Raw genomic sequence first — 27,443 nt, 5'->3', positions numbered from 1 at the left:
TGTTTGTTTGGCACATTGAACATATGACAATAAGTAACCAACTTGACCCAAATAACGCGGGTGGGTCACACAAAACACATGCATTTTGAAACACCAAATAAGACTGTTGGAGTCACCACATTTGACTTTATTTGGATTTTACGTTTACAGATGTTGTGTCTGTTTTCAGATTTGCATGTTCCTGTGGCATTTAAGTGGGATATGAGAGATTGTTTTAATTCCCCTGACAGACTATTGTACAGTTTCTTATCATGTCAAAAACAAAAAAAAAGTCATCAGAAGTACAAATGGCTTTGCCCTTTATCTCTGCTTTAGCACCTTTCATGACAGCTGACCATAGATTTAGAATGAATAGAATAGAAACTAGTGACAGAAGATTGGCCTAACTGAAAGGGTGGTTCCTTTTTTGGGCAGGGTAAAACAATCTCCAGCCATATCAAGCTGCATTGGTGCTTTACATTGGATAATGATCACGCTCATACGTAGAGGTTTGGTCGGTGCTTTTGTGTTTTGTGTACACTGAAGGAAAGCTCCTTCTTTCATTCTACCAATTCTAATTCTATGGCGTAGAGAGAGCGTTGCAGTTCCTCACTAGCATATCCAGCGGACAAAACGTTCAAAGAAAGACGGCTTGTTCAACACGGTGTAGTCGTCACCTCTGAAGATGGACGACGTGTCACCGAGCGCCACTTTCCGCAGCACCTCCTCGTCCGTGTCACTTCCCAGTGCGATCACCGTGGGAACACCCTCTGCTCGCTTCATTGAGGACACGCCCTCCTCCAGCTGCTCGCTGGACGTAATGCCGTCGGTGATGAACACAAAGGCCAGCTCGGCGTTACGACGAGCTAAGCGGTTGCCCTGCAACACACCCGATCGATTGTCAACATTAGGTAGGGATGGTTGGCTACTGATATCAAGACATCTTATACCGAGCAATCTTTTAAGATGAATACTTCTGTATAAAAGAAGCTACAAATGGACAACCTTAAATTCATTTTTATGGATGATTCTCAAATTTGGACTTCTTTCAGGCTGCGATAGTAAGACGAGATTTTCATTCATTTCCCACCAAAGGGAGCCGATTCCAAAAATGGTTATGGGAGGAAGGAATGACCAAACCTGAGACTCATTTCAGATGACCTTCCGTATTTTTCTAAGCCAAAAGGAGTTGCGGTCATTTAATGTTTGGGTTGGGTTCATAATTTGTTAGCATTCTGGACTGGAGTTACTGTCGTGAAGTAACCAGTAGCTTTTCTCAAGGGAGACGTGAGCGCCTAGGCTACTCATTCCTCCAACGTGAGTGTAGGTTGCGTTTACTTACCTGAGCGCCTGATCGATAAACCACATTGTTGACAGCGTGGATGATTGCGTTGCCCAGAGCCGAGGAAGAGTCCATGTAGGTTACTCTCGCCAGTGAATCAGAGATCACTGTCAGATTGTGCGTGAGTGGGAACTCGACCCGCTGTTCTGTCGGGCTGCCGTACTGCACCAAGGCAAAACGAGCGCTCCGCTCATCCGATCGGTCGTCTGCCAGGGTGAGGCGATGAGCCACGTTGTCGATGAATTCCTTGGCCCGCCGGTGGTTCTCCAGTCCCATCCGCTCAGAGCCGTCCAAGAGGAACACCACGTCCAATGGCCGCTGCACACAGCTGGCCACAGCGGGTTCTGGAACATACACATATATCAAGTGAGCCCTTGATTGCAATTACTGGAAAATCCAATTCAGTAGGAAACCATTCCATTTGCTTTCGATGCCAATTTATTCAGTTCCAATATATAACATATGTTCTTTACAAAATTCACATTTGCAACTTGACAACAGCTGAGATGAAAGCCATCGAGGCATCGATTGTCTAAATTAGTCTGCTACAAGCCAAGCCACATGCACATATCAAAACCATAGCTGGTTTTAAGTCATCATCATTACATCCCAAGGGAAATGAATCAACACAACGCCAGACATCTGATTCATACACGATATTATGTGTAAGTTGACTTTTGTGGCTGATCACGGTGCAAAATGTCAAATGATATGAAGTCATTTCCGCAAGCCAGTGATTCACCATGGAAATAAGGCTTCCACAGGAGAAGCATCAATGGCTCCATACAACTTTTCTCCCAACAAATGGATGATATTCATCATGCATAATCATTTAAGTTCCCTGGACACAGTCCCTGCCTGGTAAAGTACTTTGAATTCTTTGTTTTGCTTTTGGGAAGCCTGCCTGCCTGCCTGCCATCATATCTAGCCAATAACCAAAATGACCCGCATCATGTTATTTATATTGCACGACATAAAAGGTGCAGTGGTGTTAAGATCTCCAAGTCCAGCATTAAGCATATTTGTGAGGTAGCGGGGTTAGCATATTAGCATTAGCAGAGCCCCAAAGCTTTCTCAGGGTCTCCCATGATGTCTCCATAGACATATTTGAAGGAGTCGATGAACAGCTGGGTCCATCGCTGCCTGTCTGTCCCCTTGGCCAGTTTTGCTCGTTGGGCTGTGTATGCCATGGTTGCCACGCCGACACCATATTGTTCTTTGCCCAGTTGCTTCAGAAGGCCGGCGACACCCTCCAAAGAGGTCGGGACCAATGAGGGGGTGCCTTCCTCGCCTAGAGGTTTCCATGCGGGAGGGCCTTGGCGTGAAGTGAAGCGCCCTCCTGCAACAAGGGGTCGGAATAACATTGTGGGCGGCATCCCACCAACACCGCATGGGCAAAGGCTGTTTTTTTTTAACACTGTAAAAACTGGCGCGTGAAATTCACTTAGAAAAACCTAGCAAAGTTTTTCTACTCACAAATGCTAAGTACATTTTTACAAGGAGAGATTTGGGGTCATTTTGACTTATTTTATAGGTTGATGTTTGGACAATACATCAAATGTTTGGTTTGTTTAGCACATGAGGAAAAAACTTTTGGGAAACCTTATTTTGTTCACCTTGAAGTTCAAATACTAAAAGCGATATAGTAACACCATTGTACTCACGTTTGTTTTAAAAGGTAATTGATTAGGAGAACAGCAAAAATGTCCACGAGATGGACTAACACAATTTGGAAAGACAAAGAGACGGGCATAAAGACAGACGCGATTGACAAATGTTGTAAAACCTTCCAAAAGATTACCTGTCTTACATGGCAGGTCCGGGCATACAATAACAGGATCTGAATGAAAGACAAAGACAGAATTAGCCAGGATCTACTTTTATAAATGTTGTTTTGTGTCCACATACCTGGGCAGAGGACTGTCTCGATCTTGTCAATGAATTCCTCTGCCACAAGGTCGGCAAAACGCCTCATCCCCAGCACCCTTCCATCCCTCTGGCAGGCGATACTCTTGAGAATTTCATTCTCTTCAATCTGATCAAACATGTCTCCGATACCGATGGCGCTGACATCGACGCTGGGATCGCTGCAAACACGCAAGTGGACGGACGCCCCAATAAAGCGTTAGCTCAGTCTGTGACAGTCGATGTGACTTTCCAGGTGGTAGGCACCTGCACAGGTAGGTAAGCAATGAATCGTCATCTCTGGGGTCGAAGCGTCCGTCGGTGATGACCACCACGGTGACGTTGGCTCTGGCTCGACGGCTGTCTCTGATCAGATTGTCGTAGGCGTACTTCAGAGCAGATGGAGTCCATGTTCCTCCAGCGATCCACTCCATGCGCTTCACTGCTTCCTGAATATGAAAACATCAAACAAGTGCTTAGGGTCTACAGAGCAGAACATCAAACCTATTGACACGATGATGATAACACAACAACAGCAAAATGTTACAAGAATGGTCCGTATTTGGCTGAGACCTTGAAAGAGGAGAGGGAATCGATTTTGGGATCGTCCAGCCGGATGGCCTGGAAAGTTCCGCTGTGACTGTACTGAACGACTCCCACTCTTGTACCTGGTGGAAACAAAATCCAATTGAGAGAGCTGAAGCTCGAGCTGACAAAGTATGGCCATACCTGTTTCTGACTGATGGTCTTTGGCCAGGGATCCCAGTCGGTTGATGGTGTTGATGACAAAGTTTTTCTCCAAAGTGAAGTTGGTCAGGCCGACTGACTCGGAGCTGTCGATCACAAAGACGATGTCCAGAGCACCGCATCGTTTTTCACAATCTGCAAGCAGAAACGCAGACGCCGGTCATGTGACGTCGACTCCGATGACGTCGCAGATGGCGACGAAGGCTCACCGCAGCAGCCGCATGTTTCCCGGATGTAATTCATCACATCACATTCCTGCAGGAAGAAATGATCATCAAATCACGTGTGCCATATTTGAATGGAGGCGATCATCTTACAGTGAGGCCAGGGTCACCCTCAGGACCAGAATCTCCCTGAAGAAGAAACAATGACTTCATCAGATGGGGCCTTGAAATGAGCTTGACACACTTTTTCTTGACTTACATCTCGCCCAAGTTCTCCTCCAAGTCCTCGAGGTCCAGGCTCACCCTGATGTCCTGGTTCACCCTGTTGAAAAAGAAGTTACACTTGCACAATCCAAAGACTCGACATGACAAACAAGTGATGCTTACTGGCTCTCCCGGGGTTCCTTTTTTTCCGGGATCACCCTTGGGACCGCAATCTCCTCTGCTGCCACGAGGTCCACGATTTCCCTTCTCTCCTCTCTCACCCTACAAAAAAAGCCGTTTGTTGTGTTGTGGCACAGCTCAGGCGTGGATGTAAACTAGTTGTTGGTACCGATGGTCCTCTTGATCCAGGATAACTGAAACCGGGTCTTCCGTGGTCTCCCTGAATGGATGTGAAAGAAGCAATTAACACCCATCGTGTTATATCATATACGATGAAGACAGAAAAATAGATAGACATCCACCTTTGGTCCAACTTGTCCCGGATCGCCTCTTGGTCCAGCATCACCAGGGTCACCTCGTGTACCCTACCATGAAAAGAAACTAGAGTTTACGTTCAAAACTACAGCTTTGGTTGATATTCCCAAATCAAACATTTGAGTTACATTTCGTCCTGGCTCTCCTGGTGTACCTGGTGGTCCTCTGGGGCCTGGAAGACCATTGTCCCCCTGATGAGAGGATGAGAGGTGATTTAGAATTGCTCTCATTTAGAAATATTTAAGAATGTCCTCTTACCTTTGTGCCTTTGTTTCCTGATTCACCTGGAGGACCCCTCAAGCCCTCTGATCCCATCTCACCCTAAATATAAAAAGAACAGTCCAAAAACATAAGAGACACTTTCACAACAGTACACGACAACATCAAAAGCTTTATTGCATGACTTACAATAAAAACAGACCTAAAAGGTGGTTTTGAGAAAGTCATACCTTGTCCCCTTGGACTCCATCTGGTCCTTGAGTACCCTTTGGTCCATAATCTCCTCGCCTCCCCTGGTATACAAACACAGTCAGTCCAAATCCAAACCAACTCCAAAACAGAAAGAAAGCCAATATTGAATGGTTCTTACAGGCTCTCCTCTTGATCCAGGAAGTCCTGGGGTACCCTAAAAAAACAACGCACAGATGAGTAAATGTGAAAGAATCGGAGATTTCTTGGGTCATTTTTGACCATCTTACAGCAGATCCTTTGAATCCAGGTAAACCGGGAAATCCGGGACTTCCCCTTTCTCCCTGTAAACCACAATTGTCCTCCATCATTCCACGTGATTTAAAAGTTAACCCATGATGTGAGTTTTCATCGTTCTCGTCACCTTAGGTCCACCTTCGCCAGCAAATCCAGGAGGACCAGATCTTCCAGGACGTCCAGGATCTCCCTGCAGGCAGATAATTCCAACAAGAGTGATGGATGATACACTTGATTTCCTTGAAGTTTTGTTGGTTTACTTTATCTCCAGAAGTTCCAGGAAGACCACGTTCACCGACACCTCCCGGATGACCGTCAGAACCCTGCGAGTGTCAACCATATTTTCAAAGTGTGCCAAAAGACACTTATTCACCGTTAGATCTATCTAATCTCTTTGTCATACTCTGTCTCCGGGGTCTCCTTTGCAGCCAGGAGCGCCTATCCGTCCAATTTTACCCTGTAAGCAAATCACAAATACAACATCAAACAGTGAAACAAAAATGTCACTGTTGCAAACTCCCAAGAAGTGAAATGATATTCTTGACCTTCTGTCCATCTGTTCCATTGCGTCCTGGGATTCCGGCTACACCCTAATGACAATTAAGAAAACAAATGATCACACTGAGTCATGATAATATTTAAGAAGAAGAAACATCTACCTTTTTCCCTTGGGTCCCCAACTCTCCCTGTGGACAAAAAAAGTCATTCTCGGTCAATTGGTATGATCTTTCTTCGCTTCCTAATTTTTACCGGATTAAGACCAAAGCCTCTCTCTCACCTTCTCGCCTTTAAATCCTGATTCTCCCTACAGAGAAGTATATAAAAGAAAAACTGAGAATCAGAGCAAAATTCACATGCTCCTCCTGTAAATGCCGTTGGAAATTTGTCTCACTTTAATACCAGGCTGACCGATGCGCCCCTCGATACCTGGGTCACCTGGGCGACCGCCCTGACCTTTTGGACCTGGATCACCATTGTCTCCTTTAGCACCCTGCAGTGAAAAGAAGTTGTGAGTGGAAATATTGTACAAAAAAACAATGCAAAAGGTGTGTGTGTATGAGAATCTTACTTTCTGGCCTCGATGGCCTTTTGGACCTGGTGGCCCGGCTGTCTCCAGGCAAGACACTTGGTAGCACTGTAGGGGATGAAGAGAAAAATCATTCAAGTTGCATTCTGGAAAGTCTTGATGGTTTTTTGTCTCACCTCCACAAATGCTTGATGTTTCTGTGGGAAAAAAAACCCAGATAAAACAAGTTATTATAAGAAACCGTTTGCCTACATTTGTAGCTTTGTGTTTGAGTCACCATGGTCTTAATGATGCGGTCAATGGTGTCTGTCTGGATGACAGATCTTCCGGAGCTCAGATCAACAGCCAAGAAGTCCCTCCTGTAGACCGCGGCCGGAGCGTTGGCAATATCCCTCAGCCCGTTCTCATCGATATTCTTGGAAGCCGCCACCACAAAAATACCAATGCCCTCGTCACGTGCCTTTTCTGCAGCCACTTTGATTCCCCCGCAGGGGTTTCCGGTCACGTGGCCATCGGTGATGACCACGGCAAATCTCTGGGCGGTGGGGTAGGAGGGTGAGCGCAGCATTTCCATGGTCATGTTGGTGAGGGCGCAGTCCGTGTAGGTGCCCTTGCCCAGGTAACTAATTCCCCTGACACCCTGGGAACAAACAGGCAAATGTCAAGATATCATCCCATCTTCATCAAAGGCCGCCGGTGAGACTTACCGAGATGAACTCAGTCTTGGATCCCAGGCGGCTGAATACTTGCTGTCTTTGTGAAAAGTGCAGCCCGCCAATATTCCAATTGATTCGAACGGCACCTCGAAGTTCGGCCGTTTCTAAACGATCGGCAAATTGCTCACTGAACCGCTACGATAGAAAGAAGCAGAACAATACACAAAGATATGAGTTGGAAGGTTAAATTGTATCTCTTCTGTACTTTGGATGGGACCAATGATTGACTTTTGACGCTAGACTTGCTATTAAACATGAACCTTAATGCTCTCCACAAGTGATCCAGGGGGAGACTCCTGCAGGGCGATGGTCTCAGACGTGTCAATGGTGAAGTACACATCAATAGGGCATTCTCTCTTCCCTGGAAAAAAGGGATGTTATCAAGATGAAAAGATAAGATGATGAAGATCTGTAGCTGTTCAGATAAACATTCACTTACTGGAGCATTTGTTGTCTACCTGGCCATTAGTCAGGGTTCCAAAAATAAGGCAGAGGGCAATGACCTTTAACCCTTCCATGTTCTTGTCCGTTCTGTTAACACACACACACAGCCATGCACCGAGCAAATGAAGACAATCATTTTTCTGTTACACATGTCCTCTTTAGGCGAGAGGCTACGTCCTGGAATGATCTCCAGTCAGGGCCCTTACAACGCTTACATGGAAAATTGGAGGTGTTCAATGAACCTCACATTTTGGGAGAAAACCCGAGTGTTTGGGAAAAAGCATTGGGGGAAACACCAAAAGTCTCCACAGGATGGCTTGAAGCCAGAAACTCTAAGATGTGCAAACCACTAGTACAGCTTGCCAAGGAACAAACATGATGTGGTTTGACCAGTGGTGACGTCACATGATGCAAGGACTGAACTTTGGGTAAGAACCTTCCTGACATGGCGTCAAAGTAGAGCTGGGAAATGCTTGCCATTAGACGCCTAGCAATCCACTAGTTGGGGGTTGTTCTGTTCTATACTGCTGTAACTCGGACAAGATGCCAATATACTAGTCTATTTTCCTACCAGCAGGTGATCCCAAGCTACATCTGGGTCACACCCTGGATTGGTTGTCAGTCAATCAGAGGGCATATTCACTCTTCCATGAACAATTTAGCATCTTCAATTCATTTAACATGCAAGTTAAATGCTTCTGTTTAACTTTTGCACATTGCAAGTGGAGATTGAAAACCCAATCATCAGAACTGTGAAGCTAACCAGCAATCACACGGAACATTCCAAGCAATGCCCACCTGAAGACGGCAAATAAATGAATCAATGAAGAAATAAGATTCAAAAGATTCACGGTTTCACGCCTCGTTTTGAGCCGCATCGGAGGATCAATGATGTCTTCCTCTGGCCAATGAAAAGTAAAAGGATGCCGAGAAGTCGCTCGTGCAGATATTCCAACTCTGTTCACTGCCTGGCCGGGAAAGTGACGCGTTTTTAACTCAATCTTAAAAAAACAAATGCAAACGTATATGAAGCGATTTGAGCAACAAAATTAATTTGTGGAATTCAATTACCTTGCACATCAACTTTTGTTCCAACACACCTCAACTAATCTTGTTCCAACACAACTAAACTAAACACATCAAAGCAAAAATGAGCCAGATGAAGAAAGGAACAGTTGAGTACAAACAGATGCACATTAGTTACTGTGGAAGAAAAAAACAAAAAACAAAAAAACAGCAGCACTTACCTGAAATATTTCCAACTTCAAAACTTTGTGCAGCCCTGGTCCAGTGTGGATTATTTCCTCATTTCATAAATGGGGGTACACAGACAAAAAAAATGGGGGAAGAAACGGGAAATAAAGTCCTGGACACCCACCCGTTTACTCTCCGCAGAAGAGCCTCCTCCGTTCGTTCGCTCTCCTGTCCCGGTTCAGCCTCAGTCGAAAGAAAGCACTGATCCCTCCTCTCCCGTATGCGCACAGCGGTTCGCAACCGTCCGCTAGGGGGCGCCGTGGCTCTGCAAGAACCATTGTGCGCGCGCGCGCGTGCGTGCAAGACAGGCCCACTGTGGAAAGAAATGAATTGTGCCAAAGCTTCAGATGAGTGTTAACCCCTCAACACACAACAGTGGTGGGACGTACGTTTCTGTATTTTCCAAGTGTTTGCATTCTCCTACTTGTTTCTGCCTCTGTCGAAAGAGGCATGTTCCCGTTGACAACTTCTTTGGATGTTGACACAAAACATAAGAGTATCTTTAAGTGGGAGTACTTTTGGCACCACTGACGCAAACACACATGAATGCATCTGTGGCTGAAAAATGAGAATGACTTCACAGGTATTTTGTGATGTTCACAAGACATGTAGTAAAATGTCCATGTCACCTTATTGAAAACATTTCCAGGAGGTTCATCACAGTACATGTGGTGAGAAAGTGAATCAACCCAAACAGGATGAAACGCAGACTAAAGAGCAAGCACCCTTGCTTGTGTCTGTTTGCAATTATTTGGTGTAGTTAGAGAGGTTTATACACGGCGTAAACACTGACAGACGTCTTGACGTGTTTAGGTGTGCATTCATGTGTTTGAAGACATGCTGGGAATTCTCCTTTTGAGTGGATGAACACACCAACCTCATCAGACCTCACTCGGTCTGATTTCATCTTCACTTGATGGTTGCCGTGGCAGCTGCAATGGCCACATGTTCTATCATGTCAGTTTGTCCAGTTGAATTTGGAAAGGGGCTTGCCGTGGCTCGTAGCCACTAATGTGTTCTCCAGCAACAACACAGGGGTCAAAGGCTCTTCAATGCCGCTCCACATCTGTTACACGAATGAAAGCCGAACACAACATTGGCTTGATCATTCCAGTGCTCTTTGTTTTTTTTGGAATAAGAAATAGCCAAAGGAAACGTTAAATGCACGAAGCCAATGGCCATGAAGTGAGGTTTCAAGGAAGCCCTTCTAAATTGCCCGTTGGGGCATTCACTTCACTGGTTCCTTTATCTCAAACAATGTATTTGAGGTTGCATTACCTTCCATGTTTGGCCGTGTACTTCCACCTTCATCAAAGTGAAGTGATTTACAAGTCAAACAAAATGAATTTACTACAACGATTCGACTGTACGTGTTTCGAAGTCATTTTCAATCCAGTTTACCTTATGTAAACTTTTTTGTTTGAACCAGTTCAAATATTACAATGATTCCAAATACTATCTCTGCGAGGTGAAACATTTTGCACATAACATGGGCTCCAATTTTGCAAGCAGAAGCAGTTTCCTTGCCTTGTTCAGTCTCTTTGCTCCGCCCCTTGTCGTTATGGTACCGTAATATTGACACAGATTGGAAAAATGGGGTAGGGTGTGTCTAATGACACATTTCCTTCAGACTGGATTGTCATCTCAAAACGAACTAAGTCTAAAGAGGCTTAAAACTAGTTTGACATGTGGCGTAATGCTCCATTATTGGGCTATTTTCAAGAGGTGAGGTGAGAATTTTCTGGGAGTTCACAAGAAGTCTCCGCAAACATGATGAAAAGTCCCCAGATTTGTTGCTCATCACCTAAAAATAAAAAAAAAGAGGCTCAAGAGGTTGGAAAAAAAAAATCACAAAATGTAGCAACAGTGTCACTAACTTTGATGGATGCCTGAACTACGCTTTTGGTCATCATTTAGGTACATACTATAATTGGATTTGAAAAGAAAATCCTATAAAATTGACCTTTTGAATTGGATTAAAAAATCCCATCCATCTGTCCATTCGTCCGTCCGTCCGTCCGTTCATCTGTCCACCTATCGATCAGTTCGTCTGTCCATCCGTCCGTTCGTTCGTCTGTGCGTCCATCCGTCCATCTACCCATCCGTCCGTCCATCCGTCCATCCATCCGTCCGTCCGTCCATCCATCCATCCATCCATCCATCCATCCATCCATCCATCCATCCATCCATCCATCCATCCATCCATCCATCCATCCTCTGAAGTGCAAATATAGTTCAAGACCATGTTGCAATGTCTTATCCACAACATGGTCAGCATGGATTCCAAGCAGTGGAGTGAAACATGGACCAAGATCTGGACTTGTCACTGCTGGTGATTTATGGTACGATTGTAAATGGGGCTTTGAACGGACAATGAGCCAAGGCCAGCTGAACTCTTCAATTTAGAATGTGACTCTTGTAAATGTGTAAATGTCAATGACAGGAAAGCTTAGTGGATTACGAGTCCCTATCTAATTGGAGGCAAAGTCTTTGGCAGCATTTTACCCAGAAAATGGAGGAGGAGAGTGCATGAAGAAGGAAAAAAAGAAGAGGAGGAGGAGTCCAGCTGCTCACCAGTGAATCTCATCTCTGTCTTAGCCATGGAAAAGTGTTCCCTTAAAAAGAGAAGAGGAGTGGAGCAATGTGCATGGGATGGCGGAAAAAAGTGTTGGAGCGGGGGGGGGGGGGGGGGGGTGTTCTGGTCCCTCTTAAAACTGTGACTCATAAAGCAGGAATGACCCTCTCCCCCAAATAAGAGGAAAGCAGACTCTCTTTTTCACTCCCTCTTAGTTCTCACAAATGCTCTCTCAGTCTTCCTTTTTTTTTTTTTCCTTTCCTCAATTTCTTTCACATGGACCAAGAAGACTTTTCAGTCCGGGGGGAATTTTGCATAATCGTTCCCAGAATCATAAACAGTTCCAGAATCCTTTTGCCTTTTCCAAAGAACTAGAAATTCACTTACAGCACCTGGGAGTCGTCGGTTCCCTCGTTGCTCCTCGACGCTCAACTTGTGTCACTCGCATCGGATGCTGAGAGGAATCCGAAAGGCAAAACAGGGAAGTCTCCAAAAATCCTGTTGTGGGCCAAGACAAATTTCAAAGGAACAGTCCTGCTTAAACAAATATTGAGACACACAAATGCGCTGAAATATGCTGAATTACACTAAGAATACCTTGAGGATCAAAACCTAAAACCAAAACAGTGGGTCCAAATCAAGTCTGGAACCTAACTTACACTGAGACGGGCGTTTCCACTGGAATTGTTCAGTGGGCCAAGAGTGAGCTTTTAATATTTGACGTGTCAGAATATTTTCTTTTCCAAAAGATAATTTTTGGGGTTTTTGACTTTGTAGGTTTATCTCTGGAAATTCCCCCCAATTTAAAGGAATTGGCATGATTTCCAAAAACCAATGTGAGCGTGAATAAATAACATTGAGGAGACCCAAGTTTGTGGAGCAACCTTTGTCTGAGAAGCACTTTTGACATTCCTGATGTTGTTTATCTTCTTGTCATAGGTAAAGGCTGATACACCGCAACTGTACATTGACTCTGTGCCACCCGTCGGCAATAACATAAAAGGTGACCAAGTCACACTTGTTGGTGGGTGGCCTTTTTTTTGGGGGGGGGGGGGACGACAGCTCAACTGGTGGTGGTGGTGGGCGGTAGATTCTTTTCCAGCCTTCAACCATGACAGATGTTTTCCTAACTCACTAATGAAATACAAAGGTGTGTTTGACAGAGTCCTCTCAAGCAGGTTTGTGTCAATCTGTGGTTTGAAGCGGTGTGCCGGCCAGAATTGTTTATGGCCGACAATTGATCGAGGTTAGGCGTAGAAAGAAAGCGCCTCCACACATACGTTTACATTTCGGACACGGTAAGGCACACACGTATACATAACGGTTTCGGCATGATGGCACATGTGGCGTCCAGCTGTTCTCATTAGTCACAAGTCAAGCGCTGATGGGGTTTTTTTTTTCCCCCCCGCATGATGTCACATCCTGTTTTCCACTTTAGTTAATCCAGCGGTCGGCAACCCACGGCTCCAGAGTCCCTAGCGGGGCTCCCTGGAATTTTTGCAAAAAGGAAACCGGAGCACCCAGAGAAAAGCCACGCGGACACGGGGAGAACATGCAAACTCCACACAGGGAGGGCCGCAGGTGGATTCCAACCCGCACCCTCCTAACTGGGAGGCGGACGTGCTACCCGGCGCGCCACCGAGCCGCCTATTATTTTGAATTATTTGATTAGTAAGCATACATCATTCTATGTTGCCTTATAAAAGGCTAAGATTGGTATGGTTTTTATTTGATTTCGGCCAATATGGCTCTTTGAACATTTTGGGTGAGTTAATCCAATGCAGATTTCAAGTGAACCAGTCAACTCGGGGATAGGTATCAATTTGTGCTCGTACAGAATTTTCAGTATTGAATTAATATTGAATTAGTATTGAATTAATAGCAATAAGGAATCATGAGATTTTTTTAGAAATTTATTTGTTTTCAATTGACATCTGTGTCTGGTTCTTGTACGGTATCATCTTCTTGGACACTTTTTCGAAGGTTTAGTCAACAACATATATTCTCAATGCATGAAGGTGAGCCAAAACTTGTGCCTGGTTGTAAAGTGGAAGAACTTTTTGGTGGCAAAAGTATGGAGTAGTGGTCGGTAGTAGGACTGTGGTCCTTGAGTGACAAGCAGGAGTAACCTAAAAATGTATTTTGATGGACTTTGATCCAGAAAGGCAGACATAATGTCAGCAAGTTTTGATGCACGTTTAACTCGTTCACTGCCACCCCAGTTCAAATCGATCTGTGGCTTCGATAGCCGCCAATGGCAGTGAATGAGTTCAATTATTTCCAATGGCCCTAAACCAAAGTGATTCGGATTAAGGCCTGACGGGCAACCATTTTTTCAAATCCAAATTGAAGTCATAATTTCTGTCTGTTAATGATCCAATCTCATACAGCCCTATGTTTGGGAGTCCTCTGGAAAACAATCATAGTTGCTTGGTGATATTCTTTAAAAAAACAGTGTATGGTAAATGGGACTAACTATTCGTAATGGGACTAAAAATTGAAGAGCACTGGTCCTGTTCTTCTGGGCTCAAGGCATGGACACTCGTCGGGAGACGGTTTGGTAGAAGACTCCGCGAAGTAGGGAGGGGTAGTCTGCCACGCGGAAGAGGTGGCGCTGAGCGTAGTTGATATCGTCACGCTGTCCCCTGCTCACCAGCGTGCGCAGGTTGACCTCGTTGACTTGGCCGCCCACCGCGATGACATAGAGCTCCAGACCGGCGTCGGCCAGCTCGCGAACGCGCTTCTCCAGCACGGCATCGGTGACAGCCTGAGACCTGCCGTCCGAGAACAGCACCACCTTCTTCTTGTATCCGCTGGCATCGCCGCGGCTCGGGAGAGACTTAATGGCAAAGTCCATGGCCTCTAACACGTTGGTGCCGTCATTTTGGTACGTCATCTCGTTGATGCGATGGGACAGGAGGGTGGCGTTTGCGGTCAGGCCTTGCTCCATGCGGGCGTTGCGGCTGTACTGGCCGACAGCCGCTCTCACATTCACGCCCCTCTCCCTCTTAGCGTTCAGGAAGCGCTCCACCAAGCGCTGCACGAAGGTCTTGCTGGTGTCAAAGTTCTTCTGGCCCACACTAGCCGAGCTGTCCATCATCAGCAGGATGTCGTGGCTTTGAGAGAAGGCAACTGCAACACATGCCAAGTTAGTAGACAACCGAGGAAATGACAATAACAGCACTCCTCACCAATATAGTGTTACCAATATCATACGAGCAATGCACTATGCAAAAATAAATAAATAAATAAATAAATAAATAAATAAATACATAAATAAATAACTAAATAAATACTTTTCAAGGTAATTACAAAATTTGTAACATTGTTAAATTGTTATTTAAAAAAAAAAAACTTACTTGGGCACTTGTAGTTTGGGCACTTCTTATCTACATATGAAAATGACACATTCTAGGTTAGTTCACAGAACCAAGAAGAATAACAACACGTGCTTTTCAATTGAAATACCTTGGCAGATTTTGGATGTGAGGTTCTGCAAGAAAGAGTCATCGAGAAGCTCGGCAAAGTTATCCAGAACGAAGGAGAAGCCAGGTTTGGGATCACTCTCACACACCAGATCTCCAAGCTGCTCCTGGTTGGGCTGACGGCCCGAGTAGTCCTTCACGCCTAAACCTCCCACCTTGAGGCCAAAAGATGGATACACTTCAATTTCAGCCACATGAGCTGGCTGGCTCGCTCACCAGTCTGTTTCTCACCCTGATGTTTTTACCACAGAGGACGTTGAGAGGCATCTTATCCCTGAGAGTATCGGAGCGTCCGTCGGTGAGAACGAGAACCACGCGGTTCTCCTGCCTCATTAGCTTGATGGTGTTTTCCAGAGCATAATTTAAAGCTTCAGCAGTGTAAGTGGCCTCAGCCAACCACTTGAGGTCTTTCACAGCCCTGCACACAAATACTACATTGGCCAACACGACGAATTGTGTGTGTGCGTGCGTGTGTGTGTATGCCAACTCACTGTTTAAACTCAGTGAGGGTTTTGACGTTGGTGCCCAGTTGGACCACTTCTTGGGCTTGTGCGCCACTGTACTGCACAACGCTCACTCTGGACTCATTACCTGCAAACTGGGGTGGGATGGGGGGGGGGGGTGGACATGCTTATTTTATCAGTTTGTTATGTCAACTGTTATGTTTTCTTCTGCCAGCATTTCTGTGTTCCCAACCCTTCCTGACTAATTACGTCCAAACAGGAAGAGTGGAGTCTTTGGAGAGACAAATGAAAGCCAATTTGAAAACCCCAAGATGCAATCTCTGTTTTTTGTTCCCATGGTTTTATCCCTCTACATCTCTGATGAAGTATTTATTCCCCCACCACCAAATAAATGGATTTGTTCAGTATTTAGGTACACAATGAATATGAAGTCAACACCACAGAGGAGTCCTCCTCCTTACTTACCTTGACCTGCTGGTCTTTAATCAATCTGTCCACAACTGTGATGATAAAGTCCTTGGCAAGAGCAAAGTTTGTAGCACCGATACTCTCTGAGCTATCCACAATGAAGGCCAAGTCCAGAGCAGCACATTTACACTCTGATGAAAGCAAAAAAAGACACATTAAAACCATCAGCTATTACTAAGCGTTCGAGAATGAATTGCTTTGTACTTACCACAACAAGCTGCAGTGGATCCCCCCCAAACAAAAACAGACACACAAAGAAACTTAAGCAAAGATAATTAGGAAATATATGGGGCTGTCTATAAGTGTATGCACGTGTGTGTGTTCCAGTATAACTCACAGCAGAGCTTCATGATGATATCCAGAATTTCACATTCCTGAGGAGAGGGGCGGAGTGCATGTTATTGTACGGCAACACACTCCTCTAAATAACAGTATATCACTTTTCCAGAAGGCCAGGGCAGCCTTTCAAGTTACATCCCCCCAAAAAACGGCTGCTGATATTTTACTGAGAGGCTACAGGATTTGGTGTTCAGGAAATTGAATGTCTGGCTCCAGCCTGAACATAGGGAGGGGATTGAATTCAAACTGTCTCAAAGGGGAATGAAGTCTACATTGCCTGTGTTTTGCTAAGATAAGTGTAGAGAGATCAGATCATTCCTACCCCCCCTCTTTTGTTCTTTCAAGACTTACATCAGTTCCTGGTGGTCCAGGAGGTCCAAGAAGTCCCTAAAAGAGAAAAAATGAGTGAATGATACAGAAATGTCTAATATATGTCAAAAAAGAATCCAAATAGTCTTATTCTTGTCTAAGTGAAATGGAGGTTTTTGGAAGCATAACTCCCCCCCCCCACACACACACACAATCTCAAGTGATTCTACTGCAACTGCACTTTGGGGATCTGCTTTGGCAACATGCGAATCCTCCAATCATTCATCACCACGACATTTCATTCCCTCACTCGGTTGCAGAAACAAAACATCTGTTTTCTCTTAACAGTCGGTTTAAGAGCATTTTTTCTGCCTCCTTTTGTTCAAAGTGCCTTGCTTGCATGTGTGCTCACAGGACCTTAGACAGACAGACAGACAGACAAACAAAAGAGAGACAATGGGTCATGAAGACATGATGCAGGGTCTGGGTGAGCCTGGTGTGGAAAGTAACAGACTTTGGGAGGTGAGGCTTTTATTTGTGGAACATGCATCCAAACATATGCTTATATTTAGACACATTCTTTTTTCCCCTAAACCTCTACATCGTCATGTTGGGCTATGACACAATTTTTCCCATTTAAGATGATTCAAACGAGGCTGGTTATTTTCAGTAAGTCTTTGCATGTGTTTTTATGTTGTGAGAGGAAAGTCGGCAAAGAAAGAAGCGCAATAAACACCAACGAGACCAATTGCAATATTTGTGCTTGTCGTTGGCGTCCACTAGAACAATCCTAGCAGAATGGCTTTTAACGTGTGGTCGAGCAGTCAAAATGGGATACTGAGAGCCACATGTAAAAATCAAACAGGGCCCCTGACAACAAAGTAGAAGCAGACTTAAATGTTTCCTGCCTGCCTGGCTGGCTGGCAATATGGTAAACATTTCATTTCCTGCCTGAGATTCAACATCATTTTGCAAAAGTGCATTAAATACAATTAGCACTCGTCAGTACGGCACTGATAACAGTAGAATTCAAACCATTTTGTGTTTTACCTGGTCATCTGCCAATATACTGGATTTGTTTGAACATTCATGTCAACTGAATCTAATCTTACTTCAAATTTTAAAAGCAGACCAGACTATCTCTTGTGCAACCATTCAGTGTCTCAACATGCACACACAAAGATTCAGACTCTGGCTTACTTACCGATCTTCCTTCAGGTCCTCTGTGACCTTTGGCCCCTTTTGGTCCTGGAGGTCCTGGTAGACTGTTCTGTAAAAAAAAAAAAAGGAGAAAAATGTATGTTTACCCCGAATGAACACTTAGTGGTATCAATATCCAACACACAGAGGCTGTTTTGTTTCGTATTCATGTTAACCACTACAAACACTAAAGAGTGTTTGGTTGTAAAGGGCCACTTGTAATATCATATTTTCATATCATATCAGAACATTTTCAACAGGTGATGTAAGTGTTTTCCCCTAAAGCCTCTAAATGGTGTTGTGCAGCTGCAGACAACCATCGTCAGATGATGGCCAAGGATGAGGAAGTGTGGAGACTATGGTGATTAAGGAGATTATGTTTCCACACATTCAACTTCAAAAGGGATTTGGGGGAAAGTTGGAAGATTCTGTTTCACTTCATAACTTGCAATGCCAATTCACAGTGAGAGAAATGCAACCGTTGGAGTAACATGGAACAAAAGTACACAGAAATCGCGACGTGCAATTAAAGGCCACGTTCATTCTGATCATAAATACTCATTTGCAGCCCGTGACATCAGACAAAAAAAAGAGACGCAGCTTTGGCCAAGGGCAAGTCTGACACAAATGATCACCCTAAATCAGCTCTGCTTTCAGATCGTATTTGGACAACCAGCACTGCAGCTAAATCACATGGACTGCTCTAATACATTTCCAGGACCAGGGGACACATGAAGCAGACAAAGGGGAATTCAAACCATATGACTTTTAAGATGCTTACACCCAATAGTAATCTCACCAGGCACACCTGTATAAACTAATGTCATACAATTGAAAAAAAAAATGCATGCTTGTACATTGACGTATCTCCCAAGGACGCTTATTCATGCTACACTTTGTGCATATGCATCATAAAAGTTGTTCAATCAAATTTTGCCACAAAAAACTATAGAAAATGTTCACTTCACAAAAAATATATTTGAGTGAATAGCAAGTGCGAATTGAAATAACCAAGTCAACTATTTCTTATAGTTTCTACACATCTAACAGAATAAGCAGAGTTTCATTGCCCATGACTTGAAAGCACTGCTGAAGTGTATTTTCTGCTAGCCAGTACAGTCTGAAGTGGCATGTGGACGCAGTCAACAAGTAACTGATTCAGAGTCAAATATTTGATACAAAAAAAAAATCCGGTGGCTATGGTGTCGAATGGAATGGAATACATAATACATTATTGAGTGAGGCACAAAGCACTTATTGTAATTATAAAAAGAGGACAAGAAAAAAAAATTGGCTGACCAAAAATTCAGCTTGCTGTCTCCAGCTAACAGCACCTCTTTTAAATTCTGCTCAATGAAATAGGTACCTCAAATGTTCCGAAATCCACTTGTATATATTTCACGAGCCAAGTCAAAAAGGCTGCTTCATTCTCCCTTCCTGTATTTATGCTGAGATAAGATAACCAGGTTCCAGATTGCATCAATTATTTGGGGGTATAATTATGTTTACTAAACAACTAAATGACTTACTGCAGAGAGCAATGCTTGCATGAACCTCTTATAAATACCAAATGCAATCGATGCTTTGCGTTCCTGCCAACTTTTGTGTGTGTGTTTTTTTAATGTACGTATGTAAGCCATGTCATGAAACGATGTATATACTATGACGTAATGCCATGTAATGAAAAGCAGATCAATTCTGACACTTGAATCTGATCTTGCTTTGCGTCCTCATGACACACAGGACAAATGTTAATATGAATCCCAAAAGATTGTGTGTGTTTTGACCTGTCTTAAGGACAACACGCCTGAGAAAAATACAACGTGGAGAAATGTCTATGTCATAAAACACCAAGCTTGCAATTGCCGTAATTGACTCGGAGGTTAACGTGTTAAGACTGCCATGTTATATGGAAGTGCAAAGAGTAATGCAGTCCGTCGCTTCATCCTCCACACTCATTTCCTGGTATCCTTGACCACCAAATACACACAGCTGCATCAACTCAAAGTTCCCTTTCCACAATGTCACGCACACACACACAGCAACTGTTCAGATCTACATTAGAAATTATTTCCAGCTGTAATCCACAAGGAGTGTGCGAACAAGACGGAAGGAACACTGGAACATGCTGCAGTCTAATGCAGACGAGAACATTAAAAACAGGAATTGGGGGGAAAAAAAACTTGGATATGAATTTAAAGGCATAAACAAATGTGGTAGTTGCATCCATGGTCACAGCAGGGAACCGAATGAAGAGGAAATCAGACAAGCCAGACTTACATCAGGGCCGGGGTCACCAGGCTCTCCATCATCTCCTTTGGGTCCAGGGGTTCCTTTGCCACCCTGAAGGCCACCACAAAAAAGTGCTAAACGTCATGCTACAAAACTAGAAGTCAACTGCATCATTTGAGCAGATGAAAATATTCTGAAAGTGAAGTCATGTTGGAAAGTGTTTGGTGAAACTTACAGGTTCACCAGAATCTCCGCGAGGGCCAGGATAACCCTGTGGAAGAAAAAACAAAACAAATGAAATGTTGATTTATGTAGTGTATGTTACAAATGATTTTGAACCCTAATACACACCTGGAAGCCTGGGCAACCTGCAGTACCATTTCCTGGCACACCGTCCTCACCCTGACAATGGCGAGAAGAACATAGTTACACAATCTCTGACTCACTCTCACACACAAATGTTGTGGTAAGGCTCCTGATGGATGGCAGACATGTGCATCCTTCTTAATCTTCTTCACTCACCCTGGGTCCCATTGGGCCTCTGTCTCCAGCAGAGCCTTTGATTCCTCTGGGTCCTTTGGGTCCCTGGGAGATACGAGGAATGACAAGATGGGAAACATATGAAATTTTTGAAAACATTCATTCACATGTTGTCCTAATGGCTCTGTGCGTGTGTGTGATAGCATCTGTGAGCACGCTGACATTTGCTCACAAGCTGCTCATATTATTTGGGGAGGACAGCACAATAGCGTACAAGATCCACTCAATTGACCGGTGTGCAAATTGTCTATATGTGGTATATTTTTGTGGAGTGAAACCGACCTCTGGTCCAGGAGGGCCTTCATCTCCTCTGTATCCGGCGGAACCATCTCTGCCAGGCTCACCCTGCAGAACATCAACATGAGGTTACAGCAATGTAGATGTCGCAAGCAGATGAAAAAAAAACAATCTTAAAAAGACAAATTCAATACATGACGCCATACAGAGTTATTTTCCGTTGCATGTTTGTGGAGAATTGAAGTAACCTTTTTCTTCTTTTGGCAAAGCTTAACATGGCTGAAATGCTTCTCAAATACTACAGTGGTGTAATTGATGGTCATGTTGTGCCATGAGCATCAGAGGGAAATAGCAAGTTGACTACTTTTGGAGTGAGGTCAACAACAGCTGGGCTCAGCTGCTTCATAACCATTTGCTTGCTCTACATAGTAAATAATGCTGTTATATTATAAAAACAATTTTTAGGCATAGAAAATCCAAACAGGCTTTATTTAGCCTGTGTTTACTGTGAGGACTTAGCTGTAAGGTCCAAATACAAACCACTAAATACAGTGGACTTAACTTTTGGCTAGCCGTCAGTGTCGCATCCAAAAATTCAATTCTATGAAAAATGCACTTTAGTGATGCCATCCATTCCATTTGGGTTTTAGAGTGGCGAGCCGCTACGCAACATGTGCTAGTTGAACGGTCTTTTACTTCAAGTCTATAACCACGCTTATGTCATCATTAAAAATGTACTGAAATCGTTATTACTTTGGCAAATGACCTTTTTTCTTTTTTACTCAGAATTGTTCTTTACTTTTGCGATGGGAATACATACAATGTTCATCAATGTTACTATAACATACAGTATCAGTATGAATGATTCCTAATTCCAAAAGTATTGTTGCATCCCATGCTAGTCCCTAAAATAGCAGCATACAAGGATGGCCCAGCATCTCAGCTGTCTCCACTTTGAACAGTGTTTCTTTACGCTCCCGTCAGGAAAAAATAGGAGCACAAAGGATTCATTGAAAGCTCTGACATCATCAAAGCCACCGCAAGTAATCCATGTAAATCATTATTTTTGATACACTGCCTGGAGCCTTATTAAGAACCATACTGAGGCTTTGGCTGCAGGAGATGGAGAGAACTGAGTCAGAAGGGAAAGAATGAGCCGAGATGTTCCCGGGAGGGGAAGAACCTATGCACGGGTGGGCCGCACTCTGGGGCTGCAGCCAGGTTCAACACCATTCAAATGTCTCATCTCTTCCAGTGCCAAACCTGAACGCACATGCGCACTGAGTAGAAATAAAAAGCTGCTGAGATGAAAAGTGGGTGTTTTATGGAGTTGCTGCATGAAACAAGCTAGAAACAGCGTGCCACTGTATTTCCCCGTGTGTGTGTGTGTGTGTGTGTGTGTGTGTGTGTGTGTGTGTGTGTGTGTGTGTGTGTGTGTGTGTGTGTGTGTGTGTGTGTGTGTGTGTGTGTATGAAGGATTGTGTGGGAAGTCTCACAGGGTCTCCGTTGGGGCCAGTTGAGCCCTCTCGTCCTTGCTCTCCACGGGGTCCTGGCTCCCCCTGGCAAGGAAAAGAACAAATGTGACCAAGAATGAAGTCTGGGTGCTCAATGGCTGCAGCTGAAGACCATTAAAGCATAGCATCAAGATTAGTTATTGGAGCCAAGTCACTTCCTGGCCCGCCTGCGCCAAAGCCCCAACTGTTGGGCCTGAGAATTTTTTTTTTTTTTTTTTAATGCATTTTTGTCCAAAACTTGCATCTGTGTATTCTGGCCTGTGAGCATACTATAGTCTGATACACATCATTTCCTAACCATCATCATCATCATTGTCATCATGACCACCACCACCACTTACTGCCTCTCCTCTTGGTCCTCTGTTGCCACGGGAACCCTGCTCCCCCTTCTCTCCAACTGCTCCCTATAAGAGATGAGCAACCATGAAGACTTATTGGCGACACAATTCACATCACAGTAGTCAGAATCATGATTTACTATCTCGCCACGAGGTCCATCTGGTCCTGGTGCACCCTGAAACACAGAGGAAATGATATGAACATGACCATAAAGTTGGATATTTCCATTGTTGACTGGGTGAGTGAACTTACATCATCACCACGCTCGCCTTTGTCCCCGTTACCTCCACGGGGTCCGCGATCACCCTGTCATAGCGCATGTCAGAACTTTACATCTCTGGGATTTTATCTATATATGTTGGTCTACCTGAGGTCCTAGAGGCCCATAGTTTCCAGGTCTTCCTGGTTCGCCATCTCTTCCACCATCTCCCTGGAATAAGCACCACGTGACTTACTACACCAACCAGGTTTAGTTGAAAAAGAACACCGTCAGACATCATACTTTTTCTCCTTTTGGCCCATAAGGACCGGGATCTCCCTTTGGCCCAGGCTCACCCTGAAGACCCTGGAAGAGAAAAACAACCACAGCCAAGCATGTACGTATGAATCCGTGTGTACAGTATTTGTGTGTAATATGTCGACATTTCGGCTTCATTTAAACAAGTTGTCAGCAAGAATGTAAACCTAGCAATGATTAAAGAGCTAACGGCCCACCAGGTTCTCCGCCTGATCTTGGTCAAAGTCGCCCAAGCAGGAACATTGCAGCTCATGAAAAATGTGTAAACATGCCTTAGCCATGAGCAGATAAAAGTGCTTTGCATATTGTCAAGTTAGCATGAAAAATAAATACTGTGTATGTGAGGACGTTTGCAGAGCCTAAACCTTGAGCCAGCGCCAAATAGAAGATGAGATAGAAGTGATTTTTCATGTTAGCAACGCATGAAAGGTCGCACGTGGGTCCAACGTGACTAAAGCGGACCATTTTTAAAAATGACACTCAAGCGGGGTGCACCAGATGACACGGATTGAAATCTTCAACTCACATCTGCTCCAGGAGATCCTTTGCAGCCAGCAAGACCAGGGAAACCAGCTTCACCCTAAAAGGGAAAAAAACCAAAATCATTTCATGACTTAACCACATCAGAAAGACAGATCATTCTCATTCCTTTAGCTACATTTATTTAATGCGTCAAATAATGTCTATTATATATACTTTAAAATTATTCATATGCATATTTTTTCTTTATTAAAAATTGTACGGTACGGATTAGATGTTAGTTAAAAATTCAAAAAAAATTCAGCTGCGTAATTTTTTGTACAAAAGTAGTCTTAATAACTCATCTATATATTTGACATATCTCAATCTCTCTCTCTCTTTCCCGTACACAGAATCTATATAAGATTGAAATCTCTGGACAATCCAACATTATTTTGAGATTAGTCATAGGTTGGCACTGTTTGCCACCCACCTTGCGTCCATCAACTCCATCGTTTCCCCTTAGACCTTTTTCTCCCTGTTGAAGAGGCACACACACACAAATGAAGTGAAGCAAATGAGAAGATGTTCACCAAAGTGTGGAAAGTCGGCCATCAAAATCCAACTCACCTTGTAGCCTTTGTGTCCTCTTTCTCCCTGTAAGGAACATTAGTCAGTTGCGTCCAATTTTGGCAAAGTTCTTCTTCAAACAGCAATATTTCATATTTGGATGACTCGATTGTACCTTCTCGCCTCTGCCACCTCGATCTCCCTGCAAAAAGAAAAGCACACATTGTAATGCATTCAAATTGATGTGACATATTTGGGATTCCTTTCATAATAAGACCATCCTAATTATCGCTGATAGTAATTAAAGTGCAATGAATGACAATCAATTCCAGAAAGACACAATGGAGGTCAGTAGGGTACCTTCATTCCACGGTATCCAATAGGACCAGGATCTCCAACGCTGCCCTGTAACAGAGTAGCAACAATGATGAGGCTTTTGATCATTATTCAAGGCAGAGGAGATGAATGTCAAAAGTCACCTACCACTGCGCCAATATCTCCTTTCTCTCCTGGCATTCCCGGTCTACCGGTTTCTCCCTGTGGAAAGGGTGATAATACAAGTCATTCAAAAGCGACTCTTTAGTTGTTCCATTGATCAAGCTGCTTCTGTGGTCATACCATGCCGCCGGCATCTCCATCTGGTCCTTTGGGGCCCCCTGGAGCCTGTGGCAAAGCAAAATGATAGGTGGGTGACAGTGCTCATTAAAAAGAAAACAACAAATAGGATACGAGTCACGTCGAGCACTTACATTGCAGTCGAATGAGCAGCACTGGGGAAACAAATAGAAATCAGATTTAGAGTTTGTGTGTCAAAACTCAATACAAAGCCGACGACCATACATACCACATCTTTGGTCTCGTTTGTCTGAAAAAAGAAAAGACAAAATGTAAATGACATTTAAACACTACATTTGGAGACAAGAAGAAAGAGAGGAGGTAATACGCACAATCATATCTATGATGGTTCTGATAGTTCCCATCTTGGTGTTCCTGGAGTCATCTGCAGCGGTGAAATTCTGCCGGTAGTTCTGGTCAGTGGCAATGATGGACAGTCTCGTATCCTAATAAGACAAAAGCAAAGTGGAAATGAAAACCATCTAGATGTACTTAGGCATTGTTAGGTGTAAATGTGGCTTAGACAGACTTTAGTTACAAAAGTTAGGATTGATTGATTGATTCTGGTTCGACAACAGCACAAACACAAAATACACATACGTGAAATACAATGGCTACGATGGGGTTTCCACTTTCTATATGATGATGTCACTTTTGGCAAGATGGCTGCCCATCTGTACAAGCATTCTTCATTTTTCAATAAGAGACACAACCTTTCTAGATTTTGTGATTCCGAAGCTGCCATTGTTTTTCTCTAGCACATCAAGTTTTCATAAAAAACACAATAGTAACCATTGTAATATTGTCATATATATTTAGTCATATAAATGAATTATGTATTTTTGGCAACAGGTGGATTTTTCTTCCAAAAGGTCTTTCAATTGAATTTTTGTGTTCAATTAGCTAAAAGAGGAAGCATTGACAATGAATTGATGTGTTCACATTCTAGAATGAAAATAAATGTGTACATGTAGCTACCTCCTGATCAGGTGAGATGGCCACAGCGAACACTTTGACCCCATGTAGCCTAGCCTCATTTGCAGCCTCCTGGACGCCTCCACAAGGCTCCTTGTAGCCAGTAATTGGATGGCCGTCAGTCACCACCACAATGTACTTGTTCTCGTGATAGTGGGAACCCCTGGAGAGTACAAAACAGCCAATAGGTGCAAATCATCTCAAAATGAGCAAATGCTGAACCTGAATGTGCCCGATTCAGTGTATTGTTATGATAAATGTAATGCATTATGATTACGCCACAAGGAGCTCAGCAAGACCCCTCTTGATGGCACAATCCGTGTAGGTCCCTTTGCCGATATATTTGATGGTGTCGATATCATTCTTCAGGGCCTGGCGATCTGTGCTCAAGTCGCTCAGCTCACGCACCAGGATGACGTCATCGCTGTAGTGCAATGCCCCTGAGTTCCACGTCAGGTAGCGGTCGCATTGATGGCGCCTATGGGGAGCAAAACAAGATCGCTCAGATTGTACATCTCAAAAGACACTCCGAGTTGAAGTTCTTACATCTCCTGGAGCTCATCTATGAAGCGGTTGGTGAATCCTTTGATCTGGTCAATGTAAAAGTTGGGAGGTTTCTGTCTGAGGGCCACACTCTCAGATGTATCCAATACGAAGAAAAGGTCAACAGGACAATCTGCTTACAAAACAAACAAATCAGTAATGATGGAAATAGTTGACGACACAAGCTGCATAGAATGCACCAATGGTTGTCCAGGGTGCTTGCTAGCAGCCTCCTCCTGCAGGCCTGTCAGTATTAGCAGAGAGGCTCAACAACTCCAACAAAAAATTCAGATGAGCCTTCTTCTTTCAGTTTTGACCCAATGGGGTCAAGTTAGGAACGTTCTCGTTGCGACCCTATTAATCCGTAAGGAGACCAATCCTAATATTATCTGCCAAAACACTCCAACCATGCTTTAGAAGTGGTGTGAGGATGGAGAACACCCTAGAATGCTTGGCTGTTTGGCCTGACAAGCTCTGATGATGACCTTTGACCAATGTCTGTGAGTGCACCTTATTCTTCATCAAGCGCTCCAAATTGGTACCATGCTCTCTCTGCAGGCCATGATGTTCACAAGTTCAATCAACTATATTTTGAATGTGAGCTTCTATCCTGATCTTATTTGACCATGACATTTCATTGGTGAGTGTTCTCCAAAGAAACCGTGCTCATCTGGATCATCCTTTGCAGGAATGTCACGTCGGCATGCATGTCATATTTCAACATGAAGAAACAACTTAAACATGCTTTGTCTTCCCTTCAACAATTAACAACTACAACAGCATTTCTTCAAACAAATCAAGATTTTGAAACTTACCCATGAACTTGGGTCTTTGGATCTGCGTTTGCACTCGAGCTAGGAGGACGCATAGCAGCACTAGGAGCCCTCTCAAAGACTCCATGGCTGAAATGAAGTCAAATTAAAAAAAAACCAGAAGAAAGAAGTACAAATTCTGCCTGGAACCCCAAAGCCCGGTCCTGTATGGCTAAATTCGGCAAAACTTTATCTGTTCCACCGCCCTGCCGCAGTTAGACCAGGCGAGAGCCAGAGCGAGAGCCAGAGCGCGCAAAGAGGACAACGC

General features: G+C 43.9%; 2 protein-coding genes across 3 annotated transcripts; both read right to left on the bottom strand.

The window, feature by feature from the left end:
• Positions 1 to 106: 106 nt before the first annotated feature.
• On the bottom strand, positions 107 to 9,187 carry col6a2 (collagen, type VI, alpha 2). 2 transcript variants are annotated; one of them, XM_085930335.1, is made up of 32 exons: positions 8,976 to 9,185; positions 7,724 to 7,815; positions 7,545 to 7,645; positions 7,276 to 7,419; positions 6,846 to 7,208; positions 6,745 to 6,765; positions 6,611 to 6,676; positions 6,434 to 6,532; positions 6,320 to 6,346; positions 6,201 to 6,227; positions 6,087 to 6,131; positions 5,945 to 5,998; positions 5,802 to 5,864; positions 5,669 to 5,731; positions 5,535 to 5,588; positions 5,426 to 5,461; positions 5,286 to 5,348; positions 5,095 to 5,157; positions 4,965 to 5,027; positions 4,824 to 4,886; positions 4,691 to 4,741; positions 4,525 to 4,623; positions 4,397 to 4,459; positions 4,291 to 4,326; positions 4,183 to 4,228; positions 3,956 to 4,108; positions 3,800 to 3,894; positions 3,494 to 3,675; positions 3,230 to 3,408; positions 3,123 to 3,161; positions 1,322 to 1,665; positions 107 to 858 (listed from the first exon to the last, which is right to left on the bottom strand). In XM_085930335.1, exons 2-32 carry the CDS (start codon positions 7,800 to 7,802, stop codon positions 592 to 594), a joined length of 3,048 nt encoding a protein of 1,015 aa, XP_085786461.1. In that variant the 5' UTR covers positions 7,803 to 7,815; positions 8,976 to 9,185; the 3' UTR covers positions 107 to 591. The 2 variants fall into 2 exon arrangements, with proteins under 2 accessions (XP_085786461.1, XP_085786462.1); XM_085930336.1 differs by lacking the exons at positions 107 to 858; positions 1,322 to 1,665 and adding an exon at positions 1,742 to 2,660 and having other exon boundaries at positions 8,976 to 9,187.
• A 4,173-nt stretch (positions 9,188 to 13,360) lies between these two features.
• Positions 13,361 to 27,427, bottom strand: col6a1 (collagen, type VI, alpha 1). Its single transcript, XM_085929795.1, has 35 exons — positions 27,179 to 27,427; positions 26,367 to 26,496; positions 26,098 to 26,298; positions 25,824 to 25,983; positions 25,178 to 25,291; positions 25,075 to 25,095; positions 24,980 to 25,000; positions 24,849 to 24,893; positions 24,714 to 24,767; positions 24,591 to 24,635; positions 24,406 to 24,432; positions 24,291 to 24,317; positions 24,154 to 24,198; positions 23,728 to 23,781; positions 23,187 to 23,249; positions 23,052 to 23,114; positions 22,937 to 22,990; positions 22,824 to 22,859; positions 22,687 to 22,749; positions 22,328 to 22,390; positions 20,877 to 20,939; positions 20,577 to 20,639; positions 20,406 to 20,456; positions 20,290 to 20,325; positions 20,103 to 20,165; positions 17,827 to 17,892; positions 16,665 to 16,700; positions 16,312 to 16,348; positions 16,183 to 16,191; positions 15,972 to 16,105; positions 15,534 to 15,640; positions 15,274 to 15,460; positions 15,026 to 15,197; positions 14,917 to 14,946; positions 13,361 to 14,689 (listed from the first exon to the last, which is right to left on the bottom strand). Exons 1-35 carry the CDS (start codon positions 27,261 to 27,263, stop codon positions 14,085 to 14,087), a joined length of 3,030 nt encoding a protein of 1,009 aa, XP_085785921.1. The 5' UTR covers positions 27,264 to 27,427; the 3' UTR covers positions 13,361 to 14,084.
• Between the last annotated feature and the right edge of the window lie 16 nt (positions 27,428 to 27,443).

Source organism: Syngnathus leptorhynchus, chromosome 14, assembly GCF_054491065.1.
Source record: "Syngnathus leptorhynchus isolate UIUO chromosome 14, UIUO_Slep, whole genome shotgun sequence".
Lineage (NCBI taxonomy): Eukaryota > Metazoa > Chordata > Actinopteri > Syngnathiformes > Syngnathidae > Syngnathus > Syngnathus leptorhynchus.
The sequence above is the reverse complement of the archived record's forward strand: the minus strand, read 5'-3'. Positions and strand labels throughout refer to the sequence as shown.